Genomic DNA, 18,817 nt, shown 5'->3' on the forward strand with positions numbered 1-18,817 from the left:
CCACCAGTCCAGCAACCTTCAGTTTGTTTCCTGAGATTAAGAATTCCTCATATCAGTGAGATCATATGATACTTGTCTTTCTCTGATTGACTTATTTTGCTTAGCATAATATCCTCTAGTTCCATCCATTTCATTGCAAATGACAAGATTATCGGTTTTTTTTTTTTGGATGGCTGCATAATATTCCATTATATGTATATATATATACACACCGCATCTTCTTTATCCATTCATTTGTTGATGGACATCTTGACTCTTTCCATAGTTTGGCTGTTGTAGACATTGCTGCTATAAACATTAGGGTGCACGTACCCCTTTGGATCACTACATTTGTATCTTTGGGGTAAATACCCAGTAGTGCAATTGCTGGGTCATAGGGTGTCTCTATTTTCAAGTTTTTGAGGAACCTCCATACTGTTTTCCAGAGTGGCTGCACCAGCTTGCATTCCCACCAACAGTGTAGGAGGGTTCCCCTTTCTCTGCATCCTCGCCAACATCTGTCATTTCCTGACTTGTTAATTTTAGCCATTCTGAGTGGCATAAGGTGGTATCTCATTGATGTTTTGATTTGGATTTCCCTGATGCCGTTTCTCACAAATTTTTAAAAGATAAGGAATAAGATTACATATAGAGCTTGTATTCATAGGTCTTTCCTAACTGTATAGAATCATGTTTTCTTTATCTGTGAAATAGGGTGTTTATGTAATGTTTCCTTTCCAGGGTTTGTTAAACAGAAGTACACGCCCCAAAGAATGCATGGCACAGATTAGGCCTCGGTAGATAGTAACAACTGGAATTCCTAGTCGGGACTGGTCCATTGGTTCATGTATGAATTCATTTTCTTTGGATTAGAATTCCCTTGAATTTCTTTTGGAGAGTGGGAATAATTCATGGCTACTTAGGCAATAGCTAACACAGATTTCTAAAGGCAAAAGAGCAAAGAACTCTAGATTCTTTTTAGGAAAAGAAAAGGGTGGGGTATTGCCTCCGGAGAAATTGCATAGTGAGTGGATTTTTAAAATGTCATTAGTTTTTGATGTAGTGTTCATTTTCTGTCAACACATCAAACCAATCAAGAGCAAATCTCTGGTTAAAGAGGACATTCTGAAGGGATGAAAAGACCCAACTCCCTAATTTCTTCCCTGGTGTAGTAATGACAGTGGGATTATTCTGAATTCTCAAACTTCTGATTGCACTTAAGAGTGTAGAATTGCCCACAGCATTTTGGCTGGTAGCAAAGCTGAGGAATGAATTACCGCTCAGATCAGAAGGCCAGAGCAGAGGACCAGAGGGTGAGTCTTTCCTAGGAGGCTACCACCTCAGTCAGTTGTGGAGATGAGCAAATGTGGGAACTCTGACGCAGGGCCTGTGAAATTCAGTGACCGTATTTTCTGAATAAAAAGTGAAACCTGTTCTTATAAGGGGATACTTTGGGATTTGAAGATACGATATGTGAGAGAAAACTGTCCTGGTGCTTAGTGAAGCTCAGATAGATGGTGGCTTTGCTATGAACAAAGCTGCCACAATTTTGATGGACTACATGAGGCCGTTTCCTGAATAGAGTGCGGTAGGAAGGGCTTTGTACATTGAGTTGTGAGCCCGGGTGGCAGAGGTAGTTTTCTTTACCAGGGAGGAAGAAGGGACAGCCAGCTGATAGGAAGTAGATGAGAGGGTAGACCTCCAGAATAAGAGAGCGGGTAGAAGTTGGGGATCATCTCATTTTTATACTTTGAGGACTAGCTGAGCTTTCTATTTACTTTTCTGTGTGTCGAGGGTGAGAAGGGTATACAGGTGTTCAGAGGAAAGTCGAATTTGGATTTCTGTCCCTCAGGAATAGAATCTGATGGGAGAGTGAGAAGAAAGAGTGATACGTTCTTGTTCCCCTCCCTTCCAAGAAGTATCTAAATTCTGGTGGGGTTCTAGTCCCACCTGTGCTTTGAGATCATTGGTGATCTAGGCAAGGGGTAGGAAGGTAGGTGGAGTACACACAGTTGTCAGTAGGGTGCAGCCCAAACCTACTTAGGAACTTCTGTGGGTGGTCACTTAATTTCACACCTAGTGGAAATACCCCTTCTGCCTACGGAAAAACATATTTAGAAATGTTGAAGTAGTAGATGTGTTTGGAAAGAAAAAAAATGTTTACAACTAATGATCTTCCACTGATCTTTGGCATGACCTTGCTCAGGCTGTCTCCCGACATTTTCCCGAATGGAATTGTTTATTCCATTCTGTGGTTGTACCTTGTCTTGTTAGATCTTCTCCTCTATTGTTTCTCCCACTGGATTGGGGGTCCTTAAGTGTAGGGAACATGTTTATTCATTTTTCTACTCTTAGTGCCTCATACAAATGTTTGTTGGATTGTTAGAAGAGTAGCAGATTTAAACAGATATGATACTCATTTGCCTGAATTATTCAGAGGTAGCTGAATTTTTAAGCCACTCTGTTTTGAATACCTGTTATGGTTCTGTTTTTCAGGAAATGTATGAAGAATCATCATCATCTTGGAAAAGAAACAAAGAATGCTTTTGGACAGCCAGTGATTAAGTCACACATTTTTTTAAGAATACTAAAATTAAATTTGGTAAACCTCTGTCTTTAACCATAATTTGATTTTTCTTTCCCAGAAGTTAGGATGGTTTAATGAAGTACAGTCTTATTTACACCAGTAACATGTTGCAAAAGGGAGACAAAAATCAAGTGGGTGTTCAGGATGAACCAGAGATAGAGGAAAGGCTTTAGGGAAACAGCGGGAGAGTAATTGAAATGTGAGGGAAGATGTCGGTGGTAGACATATTCTTCCATGAAGTAGGAAGTTCAGATTACTTAATGTTTTAAGTGTTTTCCAATGAGAATCCTTTTAAAATTGAAAAGGATTTTATTTTCTTTGAAGGTAATAGTAGATGGTCAATGAATGAAGTACTTTGTGATTTTATGGATGGTTTTGTCCTTTGAATATGATATTAGAGTCACAATATATTTCAGTTTGTTGTGAGAAATAGTGGTCAAGAAGCCAGTACTTTGAGTCTTGATCTCCAATCCCTGAGCGAACCTATTGGAGAATTTGCAAACGGATTCCTGGATGTCTTTCCATTTTCCACTGCCACATCTCTCATCCAAGCCAGCATTCCATGTCTCTTGGACTGCTGCTGTGGCCTGCTGACAGTCCCCTGCTGCCGTTCTGCCTCCCACTGAGTCACTGCATCCTCCTTGGAACCTTCTGAGAGCCAGTCCCAATCCCAGAACACCCACTGTCCTCTCCGTGGTTTACAGTCTGTGATTGGGCTCCCGCCTGCTCCTCACTTGCTCCAGGCGCCCCTGCTTTGCTGTGGCTGGTCTGCAACAAGCTTAGTTTGTCGTAGGGCCCTTACTTGTTCCTTTGTCTAGAATGCTCTTCCTCCAGGTATTCCCACAGTCTGCTTCCTCACCTGATATCAATCCCCGGTTACGTGTTATCTCCTCACAGAGCCTTCTCTGGCTATCCTATTTCAAACTGGAGTCCTGGTCCCTTACTCTGCTTTCTATCTTGTTGTGGCCCTTAATGCTACCTGATGGACCATATCTGTTAGTTTTCTCCTCCATCACTAGACTCTAGACTTTCTCAGGTAAGGGGGTTTCTGTCATATGTCCCCACCACTACCAGGCACTGGAAAGTGCTGTTGGTGCAAAGTATTGTGCCCCAGATTAAACACACCTGGCACATGTGTAGCTGTTGTGTGAAGGTATCTGGCTGAATGCGTGAGTGGGTGGGTTTCCGCTCTGCTCCTCCCCCACTCCCGGACTGTGACGTCTGCGGAGCGCGGAGGTTGTAAGAGGTCTCTTGAGGTGGGAGTAATCTGGGATGTAGTTAGTAGCTGACCCGGCAGAGGGCAGCAGAGCCAGCAATAGGAGCAGCTTGAGTCCGATGCTCCTTTTCTTTTGCATAGAACCAAAATTTCAGTTTAGTTAGCCTTTTTCTTTAAGTTAGGGTTGGAGTGGTTCTTAGATGAAAAGTAGTGTCTGGCTTTGAGGAAGATTATTTCCAGGGCTTCATTGGTACCCTAATTTAAAATATTGAGGGGTTATGATAGGATGAGGATGGAATTTTTAAAAATGCTGTTTATAGTTTTAAAAAGTGATGTAGAATAAGAGGAATTTTAAAAATGAGTAAATATAAAATTTTCCAATTTGGGATAAAGTGGTAGCCTTAATATATAGATTTGTGACAAAACTAATGTTCTTTTTCTTCATAGTTGTATTTTCATGTACAATGCATACCAGACACACTCACTGGTGGTAGTTCCGTGGTAAGCCACCCTGACAGCTTGGTTCACCAGGACTGAGATGGGCAAGGTTGAGGAAGGCGTTTGAGAGGTCACCTGATCTGGGAATGGGAGACGTTTGTGCATCGATGTAGATGGAAGCATGTGCTACCCAACCTTTGCATTAATGTGCCATCTGTACAGTGAAGGCCAGTCGGTAAGCTTGCTCTGTACCTTTCCTAACAATAACTTCAGCATATTTAATTCTTAAAATATTTAAACTCTCCTGCTTACTGCTAAAACAAAAAACCAACCAACCAAACAAAAAACTTCAGATGACTGCTTTGGCAAGTTGCAACAGTTGGCCAACGTTTTTTCCTCTCTATTCCAAGCACACATTTTATTTCAAGTGAGAAGTTGTGCTTTAGAGCAGTGCTTCTCAGACTTTACTATGTGATGTAATATGAATCATGTGGGGATCTTGTTAAACTTCCCATTGGTGTTCAGTAGTTCCGGATGGCACCTGAGATATGCATTTTGTAATAGGCTCTAGGTGATGGAATGTTGCCTATCTGTGGACACATATTTCGAGGCAAGGTTTTACACCTAGTCCTTAAACCATGAAGGTAGTTTAAGGTTCTTACAGAACATCCTGTGGTCACTGCTAGTAATTTAAGAGATTAGATACATCCTTCCAATTCTTACTTTGTTTCAGAACATGTTCAAGACTCCATTGGAGTGTGTAAGATAAATACAGTGAAATGAATATACAAGCCATAAAATTAAAAGTCCAAAGTAATATAACTTTATTTTCAAAGCTATTTTAATTATAATTCAATAATGTGGTATAAAGAGTGTTTACAGTTAAGTAACACTTTTGCTTGATTTTCATAGTTGAGTTTTTTTCATATGAATGTTGATTACTTTTCCAATTCGATTTGTTTCTCAGAAATGAATTGTACAATTAGATGAACATGCATACATTTTTATATTTTTTGTGGAGAGAAAAAAGGCAAAAACCAGTTAATTACATCTTAAAGATTTATACTTTACATGAAGGAAAATATCCAAGACCGTTTCTCTTTAAAAAATATACAATTCTAACATAGTTGTGCAATATATACATTTTTATTTTGACTTTATCTGCCAAAATCCAGTACAGATGAAACCATCTTTTTGTATTTACATATGGCTACATTTTCATTAAGGTTCAAAGACGTAGTTAACATTTTTATTTCAAATTTTACCCTCGTGTATCTTTTACCTTTAGATGTTTAGCCTTTCAAATTGTTTATAATGGGTATGCTTAATGTACAGGAGGGGCATAATCGCGAAAAGGCGTGGGTGCGGGTATTTTCTGTGTGCAAACTGAAATAGCAAAGATGGCCCAGGGTGCTCAGTTTGAGGGATCCTGCTTTCTGTTTAATGTCTTGAGATTTTTAATATATTAACTTACAGTTGTATATCAGAATAGATAAATACATTATAAAATTATACCTTTTATAATAGCTTTTAGTATAATCACTTGTGTGATTATGATAAATTGGTTTTAGTTTTCATTTCACAGTTAATAGATAACTTCTATTTTATAAAAAGAACACTGCCAGCTAGAAAAAATTTCTTTCTAGTTGGGAGTTCTTTTGCTGCCAAAATGAATGATGCACCATTTCAAGTCTTAAGGCAGCTTCCTCACAAACTATTTTACTATTTTCTAAATGGCTTATGTGGCAGCCATGTACGAAGCAACTGTTTTTAATCACGTTCTACAGATCTTGTCTATATACCATTTATGAAATGGAAACTTTAAGATGGTATCTTTTAAGCCCCATATTATACTTACTTTTAAAACAAAAGTGTGGCTGAATAGGAATACATAACTGTTTATTTCAAGCAGTGGGTTTTGTTTTAATTTCTTGGATAAATCCTCACCTTTGCTTAAAAGTGCTTGAGAAATACTCACTAGAGCCCCTGCCTCAAATTTTGATCTGATGACAGAAGTTGCGTATTTATATTTAGGCCACTTGCTCTTAGTGTAGTAGGGTTCTCCACTGGGGTGATTTTGCCTCCCAGGAGGCGTGATACAATGTCGGGAGATATTTTTTTGATTGTCACATCTTGGGGCAGAGGATGCTCCATGCCAGGGATGCTAAACATCCTACAAGGCACAGGACAGTCCCCTGCAAGAATGCATTACCTGGCCCCTCACGTCAGTAGTGCCTAGGGTAGTAAATGGTACAGAGACAAGTGGCTAAGTTTTTAGTTTGTAGTAACCCAGCTACTTCATGGAGACAATGCTGGCAAGGTAGATTACCTAAGCCACGGCTTGGCCAAAGCTCTCAAGCTCACCGTGGGTTTTAGTGCTTCTGTAAGAAAGGTGGGGCAGAGTAAAAAGAAAGGAATGACCTGCTAGAATTCCTTGTGTAGCACCCTGAAGAACTAGTATGTATATGTGTACAGTAGTTAGATGGTTTATTAAATACTCTTTATCAACTTAGTGATGTTTTTCCTCTACTCTCAAAGAAGTTTTGGACTCAGAGTCCACACCGCTGTTCTAAGAGTTGGGCTCTAGCACATCTAGAGAATACCATGGTTTTGCTATAAACCCCTGACATTTTATGGCTAATCCCCCCCCGCCCCAGTTTTGCTTTGTCAAATACAAAATAAATGAGTGTAGATAGCTTGAGAGAGCTCACAGGAGTTGGACCAGGAGGGCAGTCGGGACCAGGTGCGCACGGGCATATGCCCGTTTTCAAAGTCAGGTTTTTGGAGGATTGTAATTACAAGAAATCCAGATCATAGACTTTTAAAGCTAAAAGCACTGCTGCTGAACTCCAACCCAGTCTTCCCATTTTCTTATGTGGACACTGCAGTGTAAAGAAGCAAAGTGACTTGTCCAAAGCTTTAGGTATGCAGTTTCTGACATGAAATAGTCCCTCTGCCTTTCTCCCAGTCCCTCCTGGAGAATGTGTGGGCTCAGAAACAAAGTGCGGAAGGAGAAATGGGTGGTATATCCCCAGGACAGTTCATGTACATCAGTGACTGGGATGCTTGTTAAAAAACAGACTAATGGGTTTCATCCCTGTCTGACCAAATAAATGTCTCAGGAGTTGGGACCAAAAGGCTACCTAGGGATCAGACTTGCCCAGGTGGCAGTCATTCTTCTGGAAGTTTAAGTCCTCCAGCAACACAAAAACACAGAGGGTATAACTGCCAATTTGGTGCTTTCCAATATCTCCTTGTAGTTTCTTGCAAATTCCCGTGTTGTTTTTTTCTTTTTTCTTTTTTTGCTTCTTTACACTGCCTGAAATTCCAACAATTAGAAATTCACTCTGGCTTATTTTTCTTACTTGTTTACCAATAAATAGCTCCCTGGAGTTAAGGAGATTATTCACATAAGTATGTGAGATGATTTTTCTTCCTCATACCTGGTGTGGAGCAGCTGCCCCCAAGGAATGGGAGACTGGGCCAAGGGCCAAGGGAAGGTGGTTAACTCTGGATGACTGGATAGGAAGGCGTGCCTCAGGGAGCTTCTAGAAGATGGGGGCACCAGGAGGTGGGAGAGTGGCTTAGTCCGGAAGGAGAAAGGATGCCGAAGAAATTACTCATCTTCTGAAAATTCAAACTAGGTCCCTGCCAGCCAGTCAAGTTAGTAAGTTGGGCATCCTGAAGGAGAAAGGCAACTTCCTACTTCCTATAGCATAGGCTGGGCCTCTAGCAGATAGGATTTTACCATAAACATTGTGATATTAATGGATTTTAAACAAAGTTTTGTGCTTTGGCCTCTAAACTGCTACCCCCTATCCACCCTTAAATGGAAGTTTTTTCTCCAGAAAGCATACTCTGGGCTCCTACCAGGTATCCAGGCATGTTTTGATAAGTACATCCTAGCAAACAAGGGACTGAGAAGGCAGCTGCAGGCTGACAACAGCAAATTTTACCCTACTTTATTAAGAAAATTATCACTTGAACTTCTGTGGCAGCTTTGGATGAGCAGCATAAGTTGAAAACCTGTTGTTTTCTCCCCATCAACATCAATAGCCAAGCTAATTCTGTATCTATGCCAAGTCCTTCCACTTTTGTTGTTACTGTTTAAAAACAATCATTTTCAATGATTGGGGTTCCCCCCCCAATTGGAGAAAGGTTATATTTTTCTTTAAGACTTCTCATGTTTGTAAGCATTTCAGTTTTCTGAAACAATGCACATTATAATGTAAACTCTGGACCAGCCAATGGAAAGATACTTTTCCCCCCATATAAAATAAGTCTTTTACCCTTTATAGTCCTAGCCACCCCCCCCATTTCTTCTTTCCAAACTGACCTGCAGTTTTTGTAAAATATCAGGCTAGTTTACCTATTACACGTAAAACACTGGGATTTAAAAAAAAAAAAAAATCCATTCATGCAAATTGCAAACCCAGGCTGCATGCTGCCAGGAGACTGTTGGGGGCTCAGCTGCTGAGTTCTGTGGTCTCGTCAATCTCATCTGCATTTTTGGACATTTTTTCATATTTTCTTTTGAAGAAGCCGAGCTGTAAGATGCGGGTGTAAACAGTTTACTACCCATGGGCTATTTTGTCATGGCGTCTTTGCCCCCGCCCTGGCCGCCCACTAGAGCACCTCTGGGACTCTCGGGGCTCTGGAGGGGGGTGGTGTGCACACTGTGACCTGGTGTCAGCTTTTCATTAAGGAAATAGTACCCAGGGAGTTGAACTGAATTCTCAATTGCATCAAGTTAAATTTTCCATGGTCTGCTTATTTGCAGATGAACAAAACATTCAGGGGTCTGGATGTAAGGCAGGCTGAAAAAAAATACAGGGACCAAGACCAAGGATCTAAAATCCTTACTGATTGTTTTCAAGGACATAAGTGAGAATTTACAAATTTTGCATTTCCTTTTCTCTTACGATGGAGAAGGTACTATATAAAACTTAAGGCTACCGTTTGATAAGGAAATTCAAGACAGATGTCTTTAGGAGCCCCATGTTTTTAAATATGAAAAATTTTCTTACCTTCCATAAAACTGCAACCAGAGCTAATAGCAAAAGGATTCCAGCAATTACACTTCCTACTATAACTCCAGTTGGAACTTCAGCTTTCTCATGAGGTTTCATTATTGTGATGGGAATCTGTAAATGTACATATGCAACAATTGAGTTAATTGTAGCACCCAGAGAAAGTGAGATGGTCTCATCAAATTCTCTGATTTTATAAATGGTGGTCCAGAAAGGTGATGTGACTCACTCATGATCTCATTCCTCAGCTAAGGGTTGTGCAGTATAATTTCTAGAGAAAATGCTCCTGCAAAGTACAGGCAAGGAATACAAGTTTTCCAGTTTCCTCTCTTTTTAATTGTGTCTGTATTTAGTAGATACGTCACCTTGGACAACCTCAGATGCTTTATTTATAAAATAGGAACTTTGGTTTCTGGCGTCGTCTCATCGTCAAGTGACAGCATTTGGAGTCCAGACTTGGAGAGGGGAGTCGAAAACCAAACAAATTAACAACCCCAGATCCCTTGTGATTAAGCAACAGCAGCTTTGTACTAGGATCCTAGATATTGCTTTCACTTAACTCACTCAAGTTATTTGATGTAGATTGTTAAAAAGTGGAAGTAACGGCTCAGGGCTCAGGTTGACCTTTTCAGTGATAAACTGTCCTTTAGGCTATTTGTGATTCCTTAGGTCTACTTCCTGGGAATCTTTGTGACTTTGTAATAGAATGGCTGCCCTAAGAGTTCTAATGATAAAATGGTATCATACATACATATATGTGTGTGTATATATATTTTTATGTATTTTTTTTAATTGCAGAAAGAATCACTGCCATTTCCTCCACCAAGTATATTAAGAATATTAAGAGCTGCATTTTGGGGGAAAACAAGTCGACAAAACCCAATTTATTGATTGATTTAACATTACATTACAGTGGCAGATGAGCCATCACAGAATTTCTGAGTTGGGCTGAACTTTATCTTGCCTTTTGGTAATTATATTTCTTTTCATTTATATTTTCAAGAGCTAAAATAAGGTTTTACAATTTAGGAATGAAGTAACTGACTTAATGGCAGTCATACCTTTACTCTTCATTCCAGAATTTCCCAGTTTGGGGTCCATGGAGCCAAAGGGATCCATGAGTATAAAAATTTTTATATCAGATTTTTAAATGGACTGGGATTCAAATAAATTTAAGAATCGCTCATCTACCTAAAGGGATATGCCAGTTAATTATCTGGATTCCAAATATTATTCAAAAAATTATCCAGATTATTTGGATTAAAAATGTATTTTCATGGACAAGGAATAGTTGGCCTTTGTTATTTATCAGTATTGACAAGAGAAAATCAAGAAAAAATCTAAAGCGTTCATTAAAATTGTTAGATAAATGTATTGAAAATTGAAATAGTGCTTTCTGAAAAAAATAAAGACCTCGGCAGATGTTCAGAGGGTCTGAACACTACATTTTTTAAAAAATGAACTTTCAAAATATCTATAGTACTTCTAAGTTCATAATACTTTGAATTTGAAGTCCACATTTCCTTTGGCTCCATTTCTGATTTTCCACATCCCAGCCTCTGAAGAGAGGGTGTGGGCCTTTGCTGAGGGTCGTAAGCCCAGGGCCGAACAGCATCCTTTCTTGGAATCCTTTCTCCTGGGACCAGAGTGGGCCACCAGTGCTGTGAGCCCTACTCTCAAGGATTGAGAGAGGTCCAGAGTTCACAGGGCCGTTGGCTTTTTAATGGCTACAACAGTGGACTGAGGCCAGCTGCCAGGCTGGTTTTGGGGCAGAGTCTTAAACTGGGGCTTCCATTTGTTAACAAAAGCATTGGGAGGAAAATGCTCAGCCAGCAAATTAGCTGAGCTTGGAAGTCCCACTATATCTAAATATGGCCTATTCCAACCAGAGGTTCACTGCAAAGGAAAGTTGTCCTGTGCCAGCCCTTGGAACAGTGAGCCTTTGTTTCCTCTGAAAGTACATTTCTTCGTAAGATTTTTTTTTTTTAAGTCAAGGGGAACATTCATAGTTTTCTAGAGTATAAGAACTCATGAATGGACACTTCACACAGTGCCGGTATCTAGCTATAAGGAATACTAAAAAACAAAAACAAACCCCCCCAACCCTCTAATAAATGCCTTAAGGCTACTTAAGCACTTCTCTTTAAACAATAAAATAAAATATGTGATTCAAATAAGCCTGACTTGAATGTCATAGCCTAAGATGTAGACTGTGCTGTGAAAGCAAGAAGAGAAAGGAAGAGCTGCTTGAGGCCTGGATTAAGGAGCCACAAACAGCAGGAGCCCCTTTTGTTGTGCCTCGCAGTGGACTGTCCCTTCTGATGCAGCTTCGCCAACACGGGATGGGGGCCGTCGGGGAGTGTGGAGGGCGAGCATATCACTGAACATTTTAGAGTAAAGTAGCAAACAACTTTGCCAATAAGCCTAACGTAATAAACTTAGGTTTTTAGAGTTTCACTAAGAAACTTGTACAGACGTGTAGGTGAGAAGAGCCACTATTAAGTTTTCAGAAAGGAAGGCCTATCAGAGACTAGTGCCCGCTGGGGTGACAGGATGTGCTCACCGTGACTGTGTTTTCTTCAATCACATATATCTGAGGGTTATAGGTGTCAATTTCTGCAGATGCGCTCAGCTGTACGGTCTGGAAAGTTGACTGGAACATAAGAATAAAGAATAGGTTTTATCCTAGCAGAAGTTCACACACACAACTTTGGCATGTTTATTATTTATTTCCTTGTGGAAAATGTCAAGAGCAAAGGGCTCCTATGAAGCCCCAAGAATCTTTATGTTCCTAAATCGGTGATATGTGTAGGACCGCACATGGGAAGCAGCTGGGGAACTGAAAACATGTGGATACCTGGGCCATAATAGCAAATTAAACCAAATCTTGGGAGTGGGGGTGAAGTTCAGGCATCAGCAGTTTTTAATTGGGAAAATCATGGTTCAGATTTTTAAAAACTTTATGAAGTTTTCATCATGAGGGAAAATTGCAAGCTTGAGTTTATATATTTACCTGAATAAGTCAAATAATGGAATGGAAAATCAGAATAAAAACAGTAAAAGTACACTTAAACTTGATCATGCATGTCAGCAGCAGACACCCTGAACCTTTTGTCAAGCTACATAATGAGTAATAATTTCAGGTTTCTAAGTGTTTGTATAAAATACTGGATTTGGGACAGGCATATAGGAAGGACACATTTTATGCTGTTACTAGTAACCATGTAATATGAAATAACTTTACACGTATTCCTGGACCTACTTAGAGAAAAATGATTTTTCAATGGATACATTATTGATGTGTATTTTGTTTTTTCTCTAATGCAAATGTTGGGACTGATGCTTACTTTGAAATAGCATACAATGCCCAGATTTAGAACTGCCTTCCTATGCTCTGGCTACTAGGATTCAGTTTTTCTGGTTACCAAGGCACATATTTCAACATACTTCATGAGGTGATTTGCTAAATTATATCTGGGAGCCAGAAAAAGAATGCATATCCAAAAAGTGAGCAATTTATTTCCTTTCCCCCGGCTTAGTATGATTAGTTTTAATTTTCTCAAGATGGAAGATTGCATCAGAAGTGAAGCCTGATCCCTCATGTCTTAAGCACACATTATTGGGGAAACATTCACAGTATTGATAATGGTCTCTTTTAAAAAGAAAAATAGCATTTAAATGATGCTGGTTTCAGAGTCCCTGTAGACTAAAAAGAATTTCTTCACAACAATGATCTGCCCTCCCAAGCCTGCCCCTTTGCATAGCCGTGCACACGATATCCTGTTAACTGGGGTAGTTACACCACACGAACCTGGGAGAGTGAAGTAAGACACCTGCTAGCACTCACAAGGCTCTGCCTTACAAACCGCAGCCAACCATGCCACTGATGCAGAGGCCTGAGCAATCACTTTGTAACGAAATTAGGGAAATGTTTACTTGCAGTGCATCAGAAAAAGGGTGAAAGGCAGTATGCTAATGGACTCTACTACAGGAAATGAGATTTGTATTTCAGACTGGATCTCCTAGGTGGCCAGAGAACATCCATTTGACTGTTGAAATAGCTGAAAACAAGGTAGGAATAAACATTTGACCTTTTCATGGAGGAGGAAGATGTGTGGGACTCGACAGACACTCTCATGGGGTTTTTCAGCTCATCCATAACCACTGAAAAAGCATAAATATACTTCTTCAGAAATTTGCTCCCAGAAATGAGACTGCTGCTCCTAACAACGTTTGGGAAGGTACTTTTAAAAGTCTTACAGTTAAAATAATGTAGTTTTAAAGAAACTCAAGAAAACCCAAATGGCTTTTTACAGAGCCAGCATGATTGCATTTTGATTTGCAACAGTTTTCCTTCCCAGCTGGCAAGGTTGCTAAGGAAAACATTTGTTCCTCAAATCCAAGGCTTAGACAAGAACCAATTGGTGAAATCTGGCACCAAACTGTATCAGCTGGGACAGTGGTCTAATTCACCGCATGCTTCCCATCTTCTAGGATTTAGAGGGGTCTGAAAGGCTTGAAAGCAAATGTAACCAACAACAAAATAAAAGCAAGCAGGAGGAAAACCCAGTTCCTCACTCCTACACTCTCCCACTTCTCTGTTCCCCTCCCTCTCACTGTTCCTCTTTTTATTATGTCTTTATCCAAGAATATTGCTCATATTTTGGTTCCAGGGATAAGTTCGGAGGGAACTTAGTCCTCTAATCTTAAAACTCCATAGCAGGGAAAATGGGGTTGTTGGAGAGATCATGAAATGGTTAGAAAATAGGGAATGGACTGTGGTTGGTAAGCACCTTGACGAGTCATTATTCGTTTATAAAAACAAAAAACAAAAAACACAAGAGCCATGAGGACCCCTGGAGGTTTCAGACTAATTTTTATTTTGCTGCCTCAATCAGAGCCAGTGTCGATAAAATGAATAGCTAGCTACTTACGTAGTTAGCTTTAAGGAGCCCTGTCTATCCTATTTTTCATGCCAGACTGAGATTCTGGCTACCGAAATCTCAGCTAAAAGCAGATATGATTATGGCAGAGTCACACCTGCCAAATGGAAAAATCACTGACATTGTTTTGACATATTCTTCAAACTTTTCATGAGCTGGGAAGGACTTTAAAAAAAAATGGTATATGTATACTGGGCTTTCACCAGAGAGAGGGTAAAACGAGAACAGAGTGGCTCCATGGCAGGATTCGTCTAGTCTACCTGGTGGGCTGAGATCAGTCAATTAGCTGGGAGCTCAAGGAAGGAGACAGAAACATGTGCACTTTGATTGGGCATGTTAAAGTGACTAGGAAGGCAGAAAAATCAAGGGCACGAGGACGAAGACAAACCAGGTGGCCCATTGTGCCCAGGACAGCACAGAGGATCTTGACATCCCAGAGAGTCTAATGTAGGAGGGTGGCATGGAATCTATGAAGCTGATGATTTACAAGCACCCCAGGTGATTCTGAGGCATAACCAGGTTGGGCAAGCTTTGGAAAGGGATCAGAAGCCTATTGCCTTCCAGGGTAAAATTGCTATGAGTCATCTGGGCATTGCTGATATTAGTCAGATGCTACTTTTATTGAAGGGTATGAATTTATTGACAATGAAACATTATGCATCCTTGCTATTGATAAGCCCAACAAATAAAGCTTGTACTTACTGCTGCAAAAGTCCCGTTCCAAATTCTGGTTGATACATTAAGGAAGTACTCTCCTTTGACCTGAAGGTCTTTCATCCAGCAGGTAACATTACCACATGAAGCAGCTCTGCAGTTCTTTCAGGTTGGAGTCAATGGTAAAAGGAAAGAGTATGGGCTTAAAAAAGTAAATGCTAAAATTTTACAAAGATAGATAAAACCCAGTGCTGGGAAGGATCTAGGAAAACAGGCCGTCTCCTGAACCTTCTAACTCTTCTTAGGAGGTTGTGGCACTAGGCTCGAAAGGTAGAAAATGCACGCCCTTTGGCCCAGCCATTTCCCATCTGTATGGATGATAATCAGAAATGTGGTGCGGAGAAGAGTACATCAAACCTGTTTGTTGCATTACTATTTCTGAGACTAAAAACACCCCCCAAACGAAATAATTTGTGTTTATCCATTATGTACTAGTTAGGTAGATTATTGGATATACATGCACAAAATGCAGTGCAATTTAGTCATTAAACAATTGGTAAAGATGCATTCTGTATATGAAAAAAAAGTTGACAGTAAAAGAATTATGGCTGCCAAGGGTTAGGGAGGAGAGAAGGATGAACAGAAGAGTTTTAAGGCAGTGGAATGATTCTGTATGATACTCTAATTGTGGATACAGGTCATTATACATTTGTGAAAATCCATAGAATGTCCGACATCTAAGAGTGAATGCTAATGTAAGCTGTGGACTTGGGGTGATTCTGATGTGTCAGTGAGGTTCGTCAGCTGTACCAGTCTGATGTGGAAGGGGATTTTGAGAGTGGGGGGAGGCTGTCTCCCATGTGGGGGCACAAAAGGCAGTTGGGAAATTTCTATACCTTCCGCTCAGTTTTGCTGTGAAGCTAAAACTGCTCTAAAAAATGAAGTCTATTTAAAAAAAAGTCAATGATATATTAACCTATTAAAAGAAAGGTATAAAAAAACAGCAGGAGGGGAAGAATGAAGGGGGGGAAATCGGAGGGGGAGACAAACCAGGAGAGACTATGGACTCCGGGAAACAAACTGAGGGTTCTAGAGGGGAGGGAGTGGGGGGTTGGGTTAGCCTGGTGATTGGTATTAAAGAGGGCATGTACTGCATGGAGCACTGGGTGTTATACGCAAACAATGAATCATGGAACACTACATCAAAAACTGATGTGATGTATGGTGATTAACATAACAATAAAAAATTTAAAAAAAAGAAAGGTAGCATGGTCCATTTATGTAACAGGATACATTTATCTAGATGTGGATTAATACTTAAAGTTATAGAGATGGATGTTCATTAAATACTGAGTGGTTGGCAATTTGACTTCTAGAGGACTTTAATTTCTTTGTGTTTTATGTTGTTCATAGTGAGCAGTTGCCATTTTTACAAAATCAAAACATTTTCACAAAAATAAGGACAATGCTCAGAGGTATATTTTGGCATACCCTGACATGAGTTTCTCCTGGGCATTTTTACGTACTACTGTTTCGATTTAAGCCATATTTACACTGTAATTACACTATAAAAGAGAAACTGTTTCATTCTATTTTCCTGTACCCCCATCCCTACCCGTCACAAAATAAAACAATTTCAATAAATGAAAACCAGAATTTCAGTGTTGTTCTTAGAGGAGAACTACGGTCTGTTTAGGGTTACTGTTTGCTAAATGTTTACTATTTGAGTTCTTAATGTGTGCCAAGTATCATACCAGATGCTAGACTAGCCTCTTTCTCAAGGAAAGGCACATCACTCTGGAGCAGGAGATAATAAAATATTGGAAAACCGAGAAGGGTGGCCAGAGAGGCATTTTAGCAGCTAAATAAGACCTCAGTGATGATGTGGAAGGGGGATGTAAGGAGCTTCACCTTCAAAGTGCATGCGCAGATCCCTCACAGCTCTTCACAATGCTTACAAAGTGCCTGATACAACACAGTAGTTTCACGTGGAATCCTTTTGATTTCATGAAATCTGATACATGGATTTTATATTACCGGCATAAGTAATAATCCCAATAACCTAGATTTGAGAGTGTAGTTTCTAAATCTTGATTCATACAGGCCATCAAAGCCAAAACAAGAAAATTCTGTAATATGGGGTGATAGAAAAGAAGTGCTTTGATTTCCAGGTAAAACAGTGAATCACCCAAAGAAATAGTTATCCCATTAACCTGTCCTCACCAATTCTTTTATGTGCCGGAAATTTTCATTCTTGAAAGACACAGAAGGAGACATGTGTCCTATTTTCAGTGGATTTATTTCGGCATTACAGCTGATGTCACCAGCCTGTAAGGAAGGACATCCAATCAGTCTCAGGAAGCAAAATTATTTCTGATGTTCCTTTTAACATGTTAGGAAGTCCTGAGGTCACATGTCGGGGTGGGGGAGGGATTTTAGGCTTCTTTCACCTCCCTGACCCTGCCATGCTTCCTGTAGCCATTCACGTAAACCTGGAAGTATTCAGATTCTCCTGATGCGACTGGGGGTGTGTGGGTGGTACCGGTTTTCTTACAGCCTGATACGTAACAAGACCATTTGCAATAATAATAGACTGTGACTGACAGAATTCAGGGCTCTCTGTGGACCATTTTAAGACTGATTTCCTGACGTCACCTGTGCACACCACAGGAGTAACACTACCGGAGAGCCAGCTCTAAGTGCCAGATGAAGGCTGAGCCCATGTCAAGGGGTTTGGCTCGACAGTGCTTCTCCACCCGGGCTGCATATTAGAACTACCTGGGGGTGGGGGCTTCTAAGGAATCTTTGGTACTAGAGCCTTTGCCCTGAAGATTCTTTTTTTTTTTTTTTTTTTTGAAAGTCAAAATGCTTTTATTAACAACATTCTGATTTAATTGACTGGGGGTGGGCCTGAGCCTGGGCAGGAAACCCAGCTGATAAAATCAAGGAGCCAGGGTTGGTCACTACCAGGTCAAAGTCCAGGCAGGCATCTTAAAGACCAGCTACTAATTGCGGCTGTGTAGACCAATTAGTCTCCCACAGTGGCAGTCAACTAATGTCTCCATAAGCAGGACGCTGACAAAGTCAGATCTTCACCTGGCCAAAACCGAGCTTTAGCAATAATTTCTGCCATCTGTAATTGTTTCCATATAATAACCTGCTTCTAATATGAAACTGACTGCTAGTTAATTGGCACTCAGGATGCATAGCATTTATCTTCTCAGTTTTCCGTCTGTACGATATCAAGACATGATCACCCTAACCTCATGGGGGTATTTCCATAATGAAAGTACACACTTTTATAGGCAATTCAGTTGCCCTTACCTGATCTGTGTGCACCTCAGTCAGGTACATCAGTGGATTCTTTTCTTTGGTGTATTGAGGGATGTGGATGATTACAGATGCCATGCTTACTGGAACACTCCCTGTTGTTACCTGCATAATATGGAGGAAAACATTCTAGTTATTGCTACATCATGCACATGTTGCAAAGAAAATGATCAATAACCTCTGTGTTGATGGAGGGCAACTATTAAGTGGTAAGACTGAGTCCATTTGGAAGTAAGTCTTGTTACTTTAGAGTCAAACTCAGGTGGGTCTCTGTGTCTCACCTTTTCGCAGAGAATCTCAACATCTATAATGTGAACTGGTAAGTAATTTGTGACTTAGAAGTTGGTTAAAAACACTTAATGTTGAGTTGGACTACCAGGGCTGAAGTCCCACTTTGCCCCTGACAAGCAGTGTGGCTTGGGCAAGATACCTGACCTCTGTATGCTTCAGTTTTCCTCATTTGTAAAATAAAAATAGTCAGCAACTTAGGGGGTATGTGCAGGTACAGCATTTGTTCTCATTGGTGGGGAATCTAATAGGCCAGTGCTCATGTCCTACTGGTTGTTAAATATTTTTTTAAAGATTTATTTGTCAGATATATATATATATATATATATATATATATAGAGAGAGAGAGAGA

General features: G+C 40.1%; 2 protein-coding genes across 4 annotated transcripts in view; one reads left to right on the forward strand and one right to left on the reverse strand.

The window, feature by feature from the left end:
- The window catches only part of MOCS2 (molybdenum cofactor synthesis 2), a 24,393-nt gene extending 7,896 nt beyond the window's left edge, over window positions 1-16,497 (forward strand). The window contains exons 7-9 of one of the 3 annotated variants that reach the window (XR_003207076.2): window positions 2,476-2,581; window positions 4,230-4,455; window positions 10,049-16,497. Coding sequence is in view for 2 of the 3 variants with exons in the window: in XM_025867298.2 (XP_025723083.1) it covers window positions 2,476-2,544 (69 nt within the window). In the remaining variant the exon portion in view is untranslated. Of the gene's footprint in view, window positions 1-2,475; window positions 2,997-4,229 lie in introns of those variants that run through there. The other 2 variants (XM_025867298.2, XM_073890921.1) reach the window with 2 other exon arrangements.
- ITGA2 (integrin subunit alpha 2) overlaps window positions 8,341-18,817 on the reverse strand; it is a 105,719-nt gene continuing 95,242 nt past the window's right edge. Inside the window, exons 25-30 of the mRNA XM_025867296.2 lie at window positions 18,172-18,282; window positions 17,071-17,175; window positions 14,896-15,009; window positions 11,814-11,903; window positions 9,248-9,364; window positions 8,341-8,767 (exon numbers count right to left, since the gene is read on the reverse strand). Of these exons, the coding sequence (XP_025723081.1) occupies window positions 8,687-8,767; window positions 9,248-9,364; window positions 11,814-11,903; window positions 14,896-15,009; window positions 17,071-17,175; window positions 18,172-18,282 (618 nt within the window). The 3' untranslated portion in view covers window positions 8,341-8,686. The remainder of the gene's footprint in view (window positions 8,768-9,247; window positions 9,365-11,813; window positions 11,904-14,895; window positions 15,010-17,070; window positions 17,176-18,171; window positions 18,283-18,817) is intronic.

Source organism: Callorhinus ursinus, unplaced genomic scaffold (genome assembly GCF_003265705.2).
Source record: "Callorhinus ursinus isolate GAN/ISIS: 27379988/994484 unplaced genomic scaffold, GSC_fseal_2.0 scaffold3, whole genome shotgun sequence".
Classification (NCBI taxonomy): domain Eukaryota; kingdom Metazoa; phylum Chordata; class Mammalia; order Carnivora; family Otariidae; genus Callorhinus; species Callorhinus ursinus.